The sequence below is a fragment of the Rhagoletis zephyria genome, unplaced genomic scaffold (assembly GCF_001687245.7).
Source record: "Rhagoletis zephyria isolate East Lansing unplaced genomic scaffold, Rhagoletis_zephyria_1.1 Rzeph_scaffold_01497, whole genome shotgun sequence".
NCBI lineage: Eukaryota > Metazoa > Arthropoda > Insecta > Diptera > Tephritidae > Rhagoletis > Rhagoletis zephyria.
In genome coordinates, this window is record NW_016158581.1 from 90,878 (window position 1) to 107,850 (window position 16,973).

General features: G+C 37.2%; 3 protein-coding genes across 3 annotated transcripts in view; 2 read left to right on the forward strand and 1 right to left on the reverse strand.

Moving 5' to 3' along the window:
* Positions 1–7,788, forward strand: part of sp3 (phosphatidylinositide phosphatase spermathreecae) — a 96,209-nt gene extending 88,421 nt beyond the window's left edge. The window contains exon 14 of the transcript XR_001847727.1: positions 7,572–7,788. The gene's annotated coding sequence lies outside the window, so the exon portion shown is untranslated. The remainder of the gene's footprint in view (positions 1–7,571) is intronic.
* A 245-nt stretch (positions 7,789–8,033) lies between these two features.
* Prx3 (Peroxiredoxin 3) lies at positions 8,034–9,243 on the forward strand. Its single transcript, XM_017617801.1, has 4 exons — positions 8,034–8,245; positions 8,322–8,385; positions 8,480–8,621; positions 8,688–9,243. Exons 1-4 carry the CDS (start codon positions 8,213–8,215, stop codon positions 9,148–9,150), a joined length of 702 nt encoding a protein of 233 aa, XP_017473290.1. The 5' UTR covers positions 8,034–8,212; the 3' UTR covers positions 9,151–9,243.
* A 162-nt stretch (positions 9,244–9,405) lies between these two features.
* On the reverse strand, positions 9,406–15,187 carry SF1 (splicing factor 1). Its single transcript, XM_017617800.1, has 6 exons — positions 14,833–15,187; positions 14,142–14,746; positions 13,944–14,075; positions 12,966–13,041; positions 10,739–10,891; positions 9,406–10,678 (listed from the first exon to the last, which is right to left on the reverse strand). Exons 1-6 carry the CDS (start codon positions 15,018–15,020, stop codon positions 9,499–9,501), a joined length of 2,334 nt encoding a protein of 777 aa, XP_017473289.1. The 5' UTR covers positions 15,021–15,187; the 3' UTR covers positions 9,406–9,498.
* Positions 15,188–16,973: the final 1,786 nt, after the last annotated feature.

Genomic DNA, 16,973 nt, shown 5'->3' on the forward strand with positions numbered 1-16,973 from the left:
AAAATAAAATAAAATAAAATAAAATAAAATAAAATAAAATAAAATTATAATAATAAAATATTAAATTAAATTAAATTAAATTATTGAATTGAAGTGGTTCAAATGAATAGACATGAAATGAAATATGTAAATTGAAATGATAGAAATGAAACGAATTGGTTTAAAATGTAGTGAAAAGAATCAAAATTAAATAAATTAAAATGAAAAATATATAATACTAGCAGACCCGGCGAACTTCGCCCCGCACAAAATTATTTTTTTATTTTTTTTTATTGAAACTTTTGGTCGAATATTTTCACGTTAACGATTTCCATTGGCACGTACATCGGCTAAGATTATGTTTTGATGGTCGTTTCCGCCTTAAATAACCTAACGAAAGCGTTATGTTCGTCNGTTTTCCGCCTTAAATAACCTAACGAAAGCGTTATGTTCGTCATGAAGTTTTTGAAATTCTCTAATTGTGAAACATTTTATAGAACGGTTAATCTCACAAAGAAATAAATTTGAAGAACATTTCCTCTTGACTCCCTGGCGGCCGGTTCCATAGTTAATCTGTCCCAAAAAAGGTATAGTATATTTGGTGCCAATTTCAAAATGGATGCGTATAATTGTTCTACAGAAATCCAATATACATAGACTTATTTCAGGCGAAATACCTTAAAAGTAAGTTTTACGAAATTATTTTTTTTACTTGAACTACAGTACAAGGCGCGCGATGGTTTTGGCGGTTGGTTAATTNTATACATAGACTTATTTCAGGCGAAATACCTTAAAAGTAAGTAAAAGTAACTTTTACGAAAATAATTTTTTTTACTTGAATTACAGTAAAAGGCGCGCGATGGTTTTGGCGGCTGGTTAATCGGTGGTGATATGAGATTTACCCCTGCACAACTCAACAATGGTGTCTCCGAATAAAGCTTTAACGCATAATAATACTGGAAAATCACATCCATTGGGCCAATCGTAACGCACAAGAGTTAGATATACTCAGTGGTGCAGCAGGTCGATTTAATATGACATTCACGGCACCTTTTCTAACTTGGCAATTATTCGTAATGACTCCAGCGCCACGTAGCAGCTCTTTTTTGTAATAGTATTGCCTTTACCGTTACCAATACATATTTTGAATATTAGCCAAAGTTGATCGTAAATAACATTTTTAACTCTAATGCCAACTGGCGGGTGAATTTGTGAAACTACGCTATCCAGAGAGTTACTCAAAAACACACAAAAAACTTCGTTTAAATTCGTCCGAGCATTTAGGAGGAGCATTTGTACGGCGCCATTCCCTCTTTTCAGATAGCCCGTTTTGNCTACACTATCCAGAGAGTTACTCAAAAACACACAAAAAACTTCGTTTAAATTTGTCCGAGCATTTAGGAGGAGCANTCTCCGTGAGTATAAGATTGATTTCATATAACTCCACACCAAGTTCCAGTACTCTACCATGAACATTTCCAGAGATATTCGGTATAAAAAATTCGGTTTTTATGGGAGGTTCTACGCCCCCTCTATATATCGAAAATTTTGTTAGCCTATGATAATCCTTGGGATATCTGAATCAGGTGTCGGAAATTACAAAAAACTCGGTTCGGCCGTTCTCGAGCTTTGCGAACACAAAAAGCGGCTTCAATATATATTGGTATAGATTGGTATGAATCGAAATGGTTTTGAATATGTATCACAATATATATGAGTGTCACACGAAACAGGTTTAAAAAGGTTGCCAACTGTTCAAAAGGTTAAATTCAAACTATTAATAATTTAAATGAATTATTACAAAATGGGTATCAAAACTACATGTAAGGGGTGTCCATCTGTTTAAAATCTCAAATTGAATTCAGGGGATAAGTTAATTGAAAAAGTATGACAAATCGGCCGCTGCGGTGTAGTGGTAAGCAGTGCGCGCTTCCACTCCGCAACGCCTAGGTTCAAACCCTGGTTAAAGCAACATCGCAAAAAATATAGAAAAAAGGTTTTTTATTAACAGCGGTCGTCCCTCGGCAGGCAATGGCAAACCTCCGAGTGTATTTCTGCCAAGAAAAACAGCTTCTCATTAAAATACAATCGCCGCTCGGAGTCGGCGTAAAACTGAGGGCCCTCCGCTTTATGTGACAACATCAAGGCGCACGCCACAAATCGGAGGAGAAGCTCGGCCAAACACTAACATATATGTAAGCGCCAATCTATTATTATTATTATTATTATGACAAATGATAAGTTTATGAAAGTTTTAGTTTAAAAATATTTTGAAGGTGGTTAAACAAATTTTAATCCTCCTGTTTTTGAATTGAGTTTTCTTGAAATAAATTTTACTCAATATAGCACGTAAAAATTTCATACACTCAGCGAAGAGGGTGAGNGAAATAAATTTTACTCAATGTAGCACGTAAAAATTTCATACACTCAGCGAAGAGGGTGAGGGCGATCTAGTTATCTATATAATGTATTGTATTGTATAGCAATTTTACTTTGCCTCCAGCACAACATAATCCAGTCGATTCACCACTGTATTTTAACGCCTTAGAATATTTACAAATTTTTGTCATTTCCCCAATTGTTACCATTTTGTGGGCACAATAACCTATTGCCGGATCATAGTGGAATGCAGCTCGTTCCAGGATCACAGGAGCACTGCGTCTGCGGGCTCTCTCAATTTCATTATGTCGTGCTCGCTGTTGTTGTGTTTGATGTGCATGAACTCGTTGCATTCTAACTGCCGTCCCTAAATTGGAGCGCTAAGCGTTGCGTTATCCATTGTCGACGAGTGTCAGCGCGCGCTATCCCCAAATCAACGCGTCGTAATTTTTGACGTTTTCTCAGATCCTCTCGTTTTTATTCTCGTTTCCTCTTTCACTTTTTTGTCCTTTCTCTTTCTTTCCGTCTTCCGCATCCAACTTCAACACGTAACGCCCTGTCAAAAATGAAAATTCCATTTGCTCGGCGTTAGCGCCGCGTTATTGTGGGATGCTTCATACAAATTGTATGGGCATGAGGATTTTTGACAGTTGTTTGGCGCTTGACGCGCCAATTTAGGGATGGCAGTAAGCCTATCTACTTCATTGTCACTCACTAAAGAACGCAATTCGGACATAGCAATCAGGGATGAAAAAGTAGGTACAATTGTAGCTTTTTCCGACGTTTGATGAATTAAAGGTACATTAGGTACAGTCAGTAGATTTTAGGTACAATTATTATTACTGACCCATATTCGCTTTTTCATTTCCGGAAATATATTTAAAACACTTTCGAAGTTACTTACGGCAATTTGATTATTTTCTCTAGACTTGTTGCACCTATTAAAAGGAATCGGATAAATTAGCAGACTTTTCGTGTTGTTGCTGGATAAAGAAGTATACTTCGCAAAGTGTGTTTTTTGTCTTTTTCGACAATATTTTTCAGTAGTCAAAATTAGACGAAAACAACGCTTCTCCGATTCCCATTAGACTATAGCCTATAGATATAGGCTCAGTTAAAAAAAAAACCGAATCATGTTTAAAGTACATCCATCCTTTTTATTCATGTTTTAAATAAAATTTATAAAAAAAACTACATATGAATGATGTAACTTTTTTTTAGGTACAATCTGTCTCATTTAGGTACATTTATTTTAAGATATTAGGTACAATATGAAATTTCAATTTTTCATCCCTGATAGCAATACGACTATTTTCTCGATCTGTCTCACTCTGGTCATCAGTGCGGTTAGCACATGAGGTAGCTTCGCACATTTGATTGACTGCGACNGATAGAAGGATGCACTCTTTGTCACAAGAGGAATCGATCGACATAAAGGATCGATCTATTTGTTGGTTGTCAAATGTCAAACATTATGGTTGCGTTCATAAATTTAATTTGTGACAAAACTTAAGATTTATCAATCTACATAAAAATAATCTGATAGATAGTAAACAACTGAAGCTAGCCAAAATTAAGTTTATTTCTTACCTCCTGAGAATTAATATGTAGTTACAAAGATATAACTATTCTTTCAATTTGATTTCGAAAATCAATGATAATCGACCATCCCTATTTCTAAGGAAAAACAAAGTTGTTGTTTTTATTAAATTCCTAGCATTTTATCACATTTACTTACCTTCTAAATCTTCCCTGGACTTCCACAAATAATTCAAGACCAAAATTAGCCAAATCGGTCCAGCCGTTCTCGAGTTTTAGCGAGACTAACGAACAGCAATTAATTTTTATATATATAGATGTAACAAAAACGGAATCTGTAAAAGAAAAGAGAAAAAAACCAAAAATATGTCCAAAAATCGAATCGCAAATACATTTTCTTATAAAAAAAAAACTGTCCAAAACGGAACCAATTACAAACTGGTTGCAAAGTAATGCACTGGGCGACAATAGCCACCGCCAATGACATCGCCGTGTAAAACTGGACAGTTGAAAGCATTGCTCGGGTATTGAGCTAGAACTGGTTCTGTCCGCAAATGGTCTAGTTCTACGCTAGTTCTGAGCTAGTCAGATTTTCTGCGGCCGCCATATTTGGCGACATTTAGCGCTTTCCGCCACGCGACGATGTTTTCATCTGTAATTTGGGAAAATTACGCCGAAGTGTCGGTTGGGAAAATTGTGTGTAAACGGGCACCGGGGAAGTAATTGGTAATTATGCCACTGCCGGCGCTAAGACGAAAAGATGAAGCGAATAAATGAAGCATACGTACGTCATTTCGTCTTGGGTGACAATTTTCTGTACTAGTGTAGAGACAAAAATATATAATCAGCTGTTCAATCAACACCACCTTGTATTGATGCGCCTTGGACTTGACTTGATTGTACAGACGCATGTATACTCGTCCCTTTTCTTCTCACCCCCTTTCTTTCATAAGCGAGCAGAATTGAATTCAATACTTGAACTGTGTAAAAGTAGTCTATGTCCCAAAATATTGTTTCAGCTTATGAGAGATCTACTTCATACATATGTATGTATATAACACTCACGGTGGAGAGAATACAGAGGTGGCGCCGATGACGATACCGCTACTCGGCTCTCAGTGATTTTGACAGAATCAGCTGTTTTGGTGACGTCATAGTAGAGAAGACAGCAGTAGTGATGTGCTGAGTCAATACTTTTAAGTACCCAATACTCTCGATACTCGGTACCGAAACATTTAGGTTTCGAATAAAAGCGCACATAGGCCAAAAATATGGAAAAAACGCCTAACAAAACCCGAATGTAAGAGCCAATAGAGCTTTTTTACTGATTCAAATGAAAGATGTATATATGTCGGTTCGATGCCATAATACAGAGAAACCCTTACTTGTTTGAAGCATTTTTGTTCCAGCTGAATCGGACGATATCATTTTTGTAGGCCTGGGACAGATTCTGTAACCAGTTAACGACAATTTTCGAATCGGTATCGGTTTTGTCGACGTTTGATATCAAATATTTGTAAGTCAACAAGTGCGATATCGATCCGAAACTTGTCGCTAACTGGCTACAGAATCTCTCCCCTGAAAGGCTTCTTCATCCGTCAAAGTATTTTTCGTGAACCTTGGGTCGACTAAGGTTAAAACTGATAAAATAATATTTTTCTGTGGCGATAAGTTCAAGTGTTTTAGCCGATATCATATAAATTAGTAATGAAAGTTTTTTCTAAACCTGAAATGCATATAATGGCGAGGGTTTAATGTAAATAATCGGTATCGGATACCGAAAAGGAAGTATAGGGTACCGAAATCTTTTTTAAGTATTGGGTACCGAGTATTGGGGACAATTCAGCACATCACTAGTCGCCCTCATTCTCGCCGCTCTCAGTTGTCAACTCTACGATGACGTCACGCTAAACTTACTCTCACGAATTCTGCTGCAATCGGCGCAATCTTGTATTCTATCATTCTTGTATAACACTGTGCTACACCAAACATTTGCAGGCGTTTTCATGTAGAAATTACGTTTCCGTATAGTCGAATAACATTTTTTTCTGTTTGAAAGACATGGGTTTTACCTTTCTAACAAAGAAAAAAGTTTGAAAATCGAGTAGTCAGATTTAGTCAGAAGAATTTTGGCTGGCAAAATCTTGAAAAGTGTCAATATCAACTGTATTTAAATTAACGGAAATTAAAGACTGCACGAAGAGTGTGAATAATCTAAACACTAAAAAAGCTAATAGAAAATGGAAGGAGGCAAAAAATTAATGATATGGTAAGTGCTTACTGTGTTTGTGTGAAACATTTCTATTTTTATCTGAATTTAGATTTGTTGTTGCCATTATTTGGACTAAAAATTGATTTTAATACATCTGAGATATAAATTAACTATGGTATTGACTCAGCACATCACTAATACAATGTGTCACATAAAGCTGGATTTACATGAGGCGATTTTCCAAGCGATTCAACATTGCTTCAGAAAAATCTGCCGTGTAAATGGTGATTCAAAATCTCTTGTCTCAAAGTACACAACAAGTCAACTTTTGCTGGCGATTATCGCCTGTCAAAAAATCGCCTCATGTAAAGGCAGCTTAAGACAATGGCTGCGTTTCTTTATACATTCCGGATAATCTCATTTCACAGCCGGAACAAACAGAATACGTTTGAAATATACGTTAGCATATCATCAGGAATATTCTAAAGAATAAGTAAACAAAAAAGTTTATTCCAAATGTTCAGAATGAATAAAGAAATGCAGCCAATAGCTCTGATCCAGTACTCCATGAACTTACAGGATTTTACACGAACTTGCAGGAAGTTGCAGGAAAAATGTTCCCGTACTCCAAAATTCTCCAAAATCCTGTAAAAGAGAGCGCGACTTTTGGAGAGTTGTGTAGAGAATGAAGTTGCAAGATTTTACCCGAACTATTTCTTCTGGTAAAATCATGAAAAGTGTCAAGCAATCACTGGGTGACGTTTTTACAGGAAAAATGAATTTTTTGTTCCAGTACTTTTTGTTGTTACTCACTTTTTACTCTCACTTCAGAGAGTAATTTTGCTGTTTGACAGTTTTACAGGATTTTTCACGAAAAGTATTGGATCAGAGCTAATATCAACAAGTAATCAATTTCATCAAACTGTATGAAAATTTTGTCGTATGAGAAATTCTTCGTCACATACAGCGAAATGTTGGCCGAGTCGCTTGCGAACCTGCAAATACGACAAAATCTTACTCAATACCTCGACAACTAAATGAGATATCTAAAAACTGATAACACCAACTGAAAGGTCCTTTTTAAAAAAATAGAACTGCATATTTAACTAAAAAAAATCAAAATGACGCGTACGACAATGTTTTTCTTAGACGACGATTTATTTCAAACTTGTTTGCTCATAGTCGCGCTTGCACATCGAACTTGAGGGAGAAAAACCTATGGACGACAACACTGCTTTTAGGGACTACTCCGCTGTCAGCTGTAGCTGCTGTTTTGTCCATTCACCATTAGTGTTGCCGTTTTGCTTCAATTTAAGCAAAATTTATTAATTTTTTCCTGCCTGTTAAAGTTTAAAATTTTCTTCTTGCTAAATTTTTTTTTATTAAAATGTTCAAAAAGGATAATTTTCCTCAAAAATTCATTTCTGACCATGAGTCAATAAATTTTTCTATTTTATTTTAGGATCCCGCATAAAGTTCCAGGAAATGTTGTTCAACGCAACTCCCGATCCGCGGTCGTAGAATTCTCAAATCTCCGAGTGTTCTTCTGCCATGAAATCTTTTCGCATAAAAACTATTTGCAGTTGGGAGGCGACCTTAAGTCTCTTCATTTGCTTGACAAGATCAACATGCACATTATGGATAAAAAGATACTAAACTCGTTTTATGTATGCATTCAAAAAAAAATAGCGGAAGGGCTGCTAACTATAATATATATAATAATATATAATAGGTAATAGTTTTCAAATTAAGCATTTGTTAGACTACAAAATCCTTACTTTTGAGCCTTAGATTGCCTTTACTTACTTACTTGCTAATTTTTTTATTTCTATGACCAATTTACCAAGCTTGGTAAGAAAAGCCCAAATTAATTAAATAAGTTGTTTAATTTTTACGAGATTTGGTAAATTTTTTTAACGATTTTGGTAAATTTTATTTTCGACGCGGCAACACTGTTTACCATTCATCTCAAATGGTCGGAAAACCGGCACTTTCGCGAAATTTTAAGTAAAGATTTTAAGCGAGATTTCAAGTCAAAGGGAAGTGATTTCCATATTTATTGAATCAGGTGAAAAAGCTCAACGTAAAATATATACCTACACAATGTCGTTCCTTGCAAGAGCGCTTCTCAGAAATGTAAGTTAGCCTTTATGCATAGATAGCGTCGAATTATGTATTACGTAATTGCAATTCAATGTTTTAACCATTTTAGGTGCCTACCTTATGCCAACGCATGGGTCGTCAGCAGATAACCGCTGGACGGCTGTTACATCAAAGTAAGTGGTCCCATAAGCCTATATAGATCCTTATGCTTCTAGGTACATATGGGTGTTAATTGCTAGTTCTTATCTCGTTTTTTTTTTTTTTTAGCTGCACCACTGTTGACTGTCAAAGTACAACAACCTGCGCCGGATTTCAAAGGATTGGCCGTTGTGGGCAATGACTTTCAAGAGATACAACTCGCAGACTTTAGAGGAAAATATTTGGTGTTGTTCTTTTATCCCTTAGATTTGTAAGTACAATTCAATTCTCTTATCGGTTATTGACCTCTTAATTGATGACTTATGTTTTATTTTAGCACCTTTGTCTGCCCAACTGAGATCATTGCATTTAGTGAACGCATTGACGAGTTCAAGAATTTAAACGCAGAAGTTGTTGGTGTATCCGTTGATTCACATTTTAGTCACCTGGTTTGGTGCAACACGGCCCGCAAAGATGGTGGCCTTGGTGGCCTTAGTTATCCACTTCTCTCCGACATAACTAAAAAGATTTCAAATGATTATGACGTGCTGCTCGAGAACGCAGGCATTTCTCTGCGCGGTACCTTCATTATCGATCCCAACGGCATCGTGCGTCAATTCTCTATAAATGATTTACCGGTTGGTCGATCTGTGGACGAAGTGCTGCGTCTTATCAAGGCATTCCAATTTGTCGAGGAGCATGGCGAGGTGTGCCCGGCTAATTGGCATCCAGAGAAGAACCCAGATACAATCAAACCGGACGTTGCCGATTCAAAAGAATACTTCCAAAAGCACGGATAAGCACTTTACTTAGAATACATTTTAAAATCTAGAATTTATAGATTTTGTTGGCATGAAAAGTAAAGAAATATCAAAGACACGAAACCAACTTTATATGTAGAGTATAGCTTTATTTTTTGAATCAAACTCGTAAAACTACAACTGCATTTATAGTTATAGAATAAAGATGGGGAAAGTAACCTAGGAAAAAACCAAAGTTTATGGTTGAGATAGATTTAAATGTCAAACTTAAACTATTTTTCCATTGCATTACTTAAAATGCTGGATATCCGGTATTCATCTTAGACAATTGACTTGAGTGGCTTATACTAATAATAACCTTCGCAGTCAATTATTTCCAAACCAATTTCAATTAGACGGTGGCGGAGGGGGAGGTGGTTGATTAAGTGCAGGCATACCAGGAGGAGGTGGCGCACATGGTGGTGGTGGTGGTACACATGGCGGTGCGGGCATGAAACCAGGCCCGCCCCAACCACCGAATCCTGGTGGCATTAAGCCGCCTGGGGGTCCTGGTGGAGACCATGGCGGCAATGGTGCTTGCGTTCCCGGTGGTGGAGGGAGCAGTGGTGGCATCGGCCCAGTTCCAGGGGGTGGTGGTGGCAAGGAAGCGCCAGGGATAGGAGGTGGTGGCAAAGCCTCACCACCTGGTGGTGGTGGAGGTGCCGCAGTTATCCATGGCGGCGGAATCAATGGTGGCATCGGGGCAGCTGCACTTCCCCAAGCTGGTGGTATGGGTGGTGGTGGTGGACCTGTGTGCATGAGAGGCGCGGGTGGTGGAGCCGGCTGGGTGATTGTGGGCGGTGGCGCTTGTATAGCCAATGTTTGAGCTGGCTTTTTATCAAATAGACTATAACCGCGGTTGAGGTGCACCTGTGCTAATGGGTCAACGGTGGCTTTCTGGGCGCTTGGGGGCGGACCCTCTCCTAACTCCGCCATTAAACTCATGTACTCCTCGTCAATTTTTGCCTGAGAGTCCTCAGTGGTTGCTTCACCTGCGGCACCAGGTCTCTTACTGCGACAATCTTTTGATATATGTCCGGCTCCACCACACGAAGTGCACACAATGCTATTTGTCACATTGGGTTTGTCGGGACACAACCAAGACTTGTGCTCACTAGATCCGCAATTTGTGCAGCGTGGACAATCAGTCTCGCGCAAGGTGCCATTCAACTGTGCCAACTCTCGTAATTGCATGCGCCTCAAATCATTGTGACCCTCCGGAACTTCAATGCCTTGACGAATTACATCTTTTATTTTATCTACAGCTTTTTTGACTGCCTCCGGATTAGGTGCAGTAATGAATGCATGCAGTGGTTCATCTTCACCCGGCAGAGGTTGACCATCTTTCCTACCGACTTTACCTTCCTTCACGGAACCTTTGCCGCGAATAATGATCTTAGCGCCTGTTTCTTTCTCCATCGCTTTCAGAGTGTTACCACGTGGACCAATTAGCAAACCAACGAAATTTATATCTGGATGTTGTTCCTGTGGTATTAAAACCTTGTCGCTAACACGTGTGACTGGCGGCCTACGAGAAATAATCGTCATTCAAAAAATAAGTTTAAAATTTATATATTTTGCAGTTTACTTGTAATCGGCCGGTGGTTTAAACTCAGGATTAACGCTTTGCATTTTCTGGATCAATTGGTGGCGACGCTCTTCCAGACGCTTGCGGAAACGAAACTCACGGGTGTTCAACCGTTTGCCATCAGAACTATAAATTGGTTCCGGAGATGGTGATCTGTGAATGACAGAAAGAAAATATGGATATTTTCAAAATATTTAGTTTTCAACTACCGCAGGGCTGTGACTTTACTCATAAATGCTGTAGTATGTAAATAACTTAGATTTTATAATCCTATACATATCCTGAAAATTAATTTCGTATTAATTAGCTATTAGAATAAAAAATTTCTGGTTAGGTCTCACTTTTGCTAGGGGAAAAGAGAAAAATTTTAATTAATAGCGTTTATTAATTGTTTAACGGAATTTAGCCGATGTGCACCACTGTATTTTCCCCAATTTTAATTCAGCGTTCGGTTTTGAAATTCGTTCATGTGCCTCGTTGCAATTAAATCTTAGGCTTTTTGCTGTCTTCTGCATTTAGCCATGAAAGAGAAAACATGTATTTCATTAATACAGATCTGCTGAAGTAAATTTAAATAGAATTAGTGTATTTACTTAATAATGACTTACACTACATCTCCCAAATCCAGTTAAGAAATACGGTGACTCAAACAAATAATCACGTGTTGATATTTTTATATATTCGTAATGCTTTTCGAGTTAATTTTTTTTTTGTTATTTTCCTATAAAAATACCGCCCAAGCTTCAACCAAATTCATACAAATCAGTTTGAAACTTGATACAAAATTCTGGAAAATTCAACAAATTTCCATTAAAATTTAAACTTTTTAGGACATTTTTTGGTGTGCAGTTTTATAGCCCATACAATGAATGAAGCGCAAGTTTCAAACGGCTAAGAAAATCCCCTTTGATTTTTGAGATTTTTTTTTGTGGCGGATTTTTGCACTTTTTTCCATATAAGCATGCATTTCTTATGAAATAAAACGCGGGAGACCGTAAGCAATAAAAGCTCTGATCCAGTACTCCATGAACTTACAGGTTTTAACACAAACTTACAGAAAGTTACAGGAAAAATGTTCCCGTACTCCATAATCCTGTAAATGAGAGCGATTTTTGGAGAGTTGTGTAGAGAGTTTGCAAGGTTTTACCCGAATTTTTTATTCTGGTAAAATCATGAAAAGTGTCAAGCGATAGACTGTTTGGCGTTTTTACAGGAAAAGTGCTTTTTTGTTCCCGTATACTTTTTTAGAGAGTAATTTTAGAGTAATTTTTTTTTTTGTAATTTTTACAGGTTTTTACACGAAAAGTATTAGATCAGAGTTCAAATTTCAAAAAAACTAACGCCAGTTTTTGTAAATTGCCCTTGTTATATTAAAAAAAAAAAACGAACAAGTATTCTCCAAAAAAATGATTCCAAAAAATTAACGCGATCTTTAAGCGGGTTGAAACTTGCACTTGATCAGACTAGAATTGTATGAGCTATAAAACAGCATACACAAAAACGTTCTACAAATTCAGATTAAAAAGTTGAAATTTTGATGAAAATTTTTTGATTTATCCTAAATTTTGAATCAAGTGTGAAACTGATTTATATGGATTCGGTTGAAGCTTGGACGGTATTTTTATAGAAAAAAAAGAAAAAAATTTAGCTCGAAAAACATTACGAATATTTAAAATAATCAACATGGGGTCTTTTGTTTGAGTCACTGTACCCGTATTTAAAATCGTATTAAAAAATTGGATTCTATTTTGTAAAAATTTATCCCGGTGTAAAATCGCATCTGATGCTAAATGTTGAATAGAATAAACTATTAAATTGAGGCTTTTGAATCATAAATGTGTTGCAAACAGTTGCTAGATTTACGTACGCAATAGGAGCAAGCACATATAATTTTGGCAAAAGATACTAATCGAGTACATATGCAGAACTAGAATTAAAATAAGGGTCGAACTACGTTTCATAAATAAACCACGATTTCTGTTTTTGACTGACTTTTTGTAAACCTTAACATAGTGGTATTTAAGCAATTAAAAAAAAAATGATTTATTGGTGATGCTTTCTATTCTAAAAGCATCGCTTAAACCTGGTTCGATATGTCATCACTTATATCAAGCGTAGGCCTTGGAAACCAAACAGCATTAAGTTGCGAAAAAGTAGGTGCCACCCATCTTGGCTGCAGATGTATAGAAAAGCAACGGTCAATGATTGTGTACATAGAAATTCAAACCTTTCTTCTGGATTTTGCGGTATTCCCAAGTCTCCAGTGCGTAGTTTGCGGCTGATTTCCTCAATTTCAAGTTGGACTGAAATTAGAGCGGGTTAGAAAAAAGAAAGAGTCGAGATATGCCTCTATATTAGTGAAAGTTGCAATTTATTAATGATACAATAACTTTATATAAAATCAAAGTAAGAATAGAATTCATTATTAGAGATTTTTGTATTAAACAGTGTATATGCGGATTTTGCTGGCGATGTTGCATGATTTTGCTATTTTTTTTTTTGGCGATAAGTCAGCTAGCGCGAGTATTCTCTGTTTTCTCTCAGAACACAGGCGTAGTCTATTCCATTATGAATACTTACATATTTGTTGGTAAAGAACTGATAAAATTTGTTAATTATTCGTGAATTTAACAATTTCATTAATGTTATAAGAACGGAAATTATAAATGATTCTATTTACTTTACAGACACTACATCGAAATCCCGTGTATGGAAGATTACGATAGCAATAATTCGCTTCTCGTTATGGTAGGATTGATCTGATCCGTGCATCCTGTGCATACGGACGGGAGTTGGCTGTTAAACCTTAAATTTTTTCAAGAATCTGATTAGCATTACATTAACTACTTAAAAAAATGGTTACTTAAAATAAAATATTAATTCCAACTAAACCCACATACGACGACATTTCTCGTAAATGAATGCTTTTTGTAGTTTCCCCTAAAGAAAACGATAGATTAATAAACGATTGTATTAAAGAGCATTATTTGAATATGGTGTTCAGCTGCCGTTGGCTGCAATCTCGACGCATTTCTGTGAAGCCACGATCAGGGTTCGTTTACATGGAGATCGATGAAATTTTGCTGTTTTTCATTATGATTATTTTTTGTGTAAGTTTATTCTTAAAACTAGAGATAATTCTAAAGCGTGCAATACTACCTACAATAAAAATATGTACAAAAAATAAATTATTTGTATACTTTACCTAAATATGCCTCCTGTTGAGCTGAGTCTAGTGTGGGGGGCAAGATTGTTGGCATCCCAGGTATGAAAGTCTTGTCATTTTCAGTGCCACCCCAACGTGATCTCTTACGCTTTTTACGATCAGTTCCATCTTCTACAAAATCAATAACGAAACAAATATGTAAAATCATATTTATCATAACTGTTAGGAATCACTCACGTGAATTTTCAGAAGGTCCATTACTACAAGAATCATTACTATTGGAACATTGAAATAGCGCAGCAAAGTTTTTTGAAGATGTGGTGCTATTCATTAATTCTTGAATAGTTTGTGTTAAATCAAACCCCCTTTCACGAGGTTCCTCTTTAATTGTATCCATGCGATGATCTCGACCGTTGCGAAAATCAGAGTCGACAGCATTGCCTTCATTATGATCTCGATCTCTGCTGCTGCGGTCGTGTCTTCGAGCTTCATAACTACGACTACGTGAACGCCCACCGCGATCACGCCCACGATCCCGATCCCGTTTCTCCGTCCGACTACGAGAACGTCGCTTTCGACGGCCATCACAATCATTGCTTCGCGACCGACTACGTCGAGAGTGACTACGAGAATGACTTCGACGAGAACGGGTGTTACGTTCCCGATCACGGTCACGGCTGTCTCTTCTGCGATCGCGATCACGATCCCTTTCCCTATCGCGATCCCTATCTCGGTTACGTTCGCGATCACGATCCCGCTTGTAACGATCTCTTTCTCGACTGTCCTGTCGACGGTCTCGGTCGTTACTCTCTCGGTCACGGTGACGCTCACGGGACCTGTCTCTGTGAAAAAATACATATATATTTTTAGCAAAAAAATAAAAATTAATTAAAAAAAAAAACGGTTGAAAGACATGTTAAATAAGTACCTTCTCTTTCTGTCCCTATCTCGATCTTTATCCTTTTCCCTGGCATCTCGACTATGGTGGTCTTTCGAACGCGAACGGGAGCGATCGGAATTGTCATGCCTGCTACGGTAATCACGTTCGCTATGGCCATTGTCCGGCTGTGGCGGCTGCATTTCTCCTATTGTCGGCCGTGGAGGAGTTTCACTCATTTTGCATAAAGCACAATTGCAATTATATTTCTAATATAAATTCAGACGATTTTTTCCGGATCCACAATTACTTTTGGATATTTAAGATTTCAGAAGCGTAAATTTCACACGTCAAGCCAGAAAATTTTTCACTATTTCGAAATGGATAAAGAATTTTCGAACTCAGAGTTGATTTTATGAAATTTCTTCAGGTTGCCACACTAGTCCTTTTAAAGAAGTCTGTCAAACCTAAGAATTTCCAAAAGAGATTGCAGGAGCAGTTACACCTTGCATGTAAAGTGCCTTTCGAAAGCAGTTTTTATTTCTGAAAATCAAACTTCCCGATACTAATTTTTGTCTGTTTACACGGTAAATGCAGACAAGCCCATTTTCACCTATGTTTCCAGACATTCTTATGCTTATATAAATAAATAAATAAATAAATAACCAAATTACTGACCTGAAAAATTTGTTAAAATTGCTCAAATGCGATCAAAAGAACCACAATGTGAATAGCGCTTTGAAACTTATATTGTTCATATCAGGAGATTACAATAATTACAAGTGTTTATTTAAATATTATGCAACATTTTTATAATCTTATATAAATTCGGCGAAAACCGGGTAACACGGCAACACTCGATTGGTTTGACAGCACTTGCAGCACAAATGAAAATCGCTAGTGCAACATGAGCAAGTTGAAATTGCTTCTCGAAAGCGACTTGCGTAATTGCAGTTGCAGTTACACCTTGTAATCTTTATTTCTGAAAGTGATTTCTGCAAATCTGCAAAAAGGACTTTCTGGCTGTTTACACGGGAAATTAGACTTTCGATTTCGCATTTTAACAGCAAAATGCGTATTAAAACCCCTTGCATTGCCACGTTTAACCACATCTTTATTTGTATAGTTAACGCGAAGCTACACAACATGCGTTCGCCGGCAAATGCGTCACGCCGTCAATGTCAAATAAAATTGAATACGTGTGTTTGTATGACAGCTATTACAGACGACGCCGTTACGAATACGTTAACGCAGTTGCCGTGGAAAGTAAACCAACTCGCTACTCTTCTGTTGCGTTCATGCGTTGACATTTGAAATTACATTTGTGGCTATGCTTATCAGCTGTTTNGCGAATCTGTCACGTAAAGCGAAGCAAAAGTTTTATGTGACATCAGCTTTCTGTTGCGTTCATGCGTTGACATTTGAAATTACATTTGTGGCTATGCTTATTTGTTTACAAAACAATGAGCGGCACAACACAAGGTGTGTAACAGCAAATTTTTCAACGTCGTCAACGCACCAACGGATCAACGCAAGGCCACAGCAAATAAAATTATGCGCCTTCAGCTTTAGGCTCTCTGCACTTGGTCGTCTAATAATAGTTGCTTCATCGTCACAATCATGATTCAATGATTACATGACGACTACGCTTTCGCACACTCGGTTGTGATATCTCAATTCATTTGGCTTCTAAAAATTCGCTTAGAGCAGTGATTTTCTGTTTTTTTTTAAATACTCATTTTTATATAATTTTAATGCAAATATTAGCGTGTTCACAAATTTTTCCCCATAAAATGTAAAGCATTGTTTGCATTCAACTCAACGCAGGGTTGCACGAAAAAAAGTTGATTGACTAAATGTTGGCTGGCGACCAACTTTGTTTTAAGCGATTAGTTGAAAGGCCGTTCACCAAAAAGTTGAATGCAAAGCTAAACAATGCAAACACCTTTTTATGGCAAATATTTTGATATTTTTAGCCATCCAACTTTTCTTCGTGCAACTTTGCGCTGAGTTGAACGCAAATATTGAACAATGCAAACACTGCTTTAAAAAACTATGCGTGCATGAGTCTGGGTTCAGACACAGAAACTTTTGTTGCGGCAGCTCGAAGTTTGTTGGAGAGAGGGCGACGAGGAAAGGGGAAGGGCACCGAGTTCCACGTGCTCGGGCAACACGCTTTGGCTTCTCGTTCG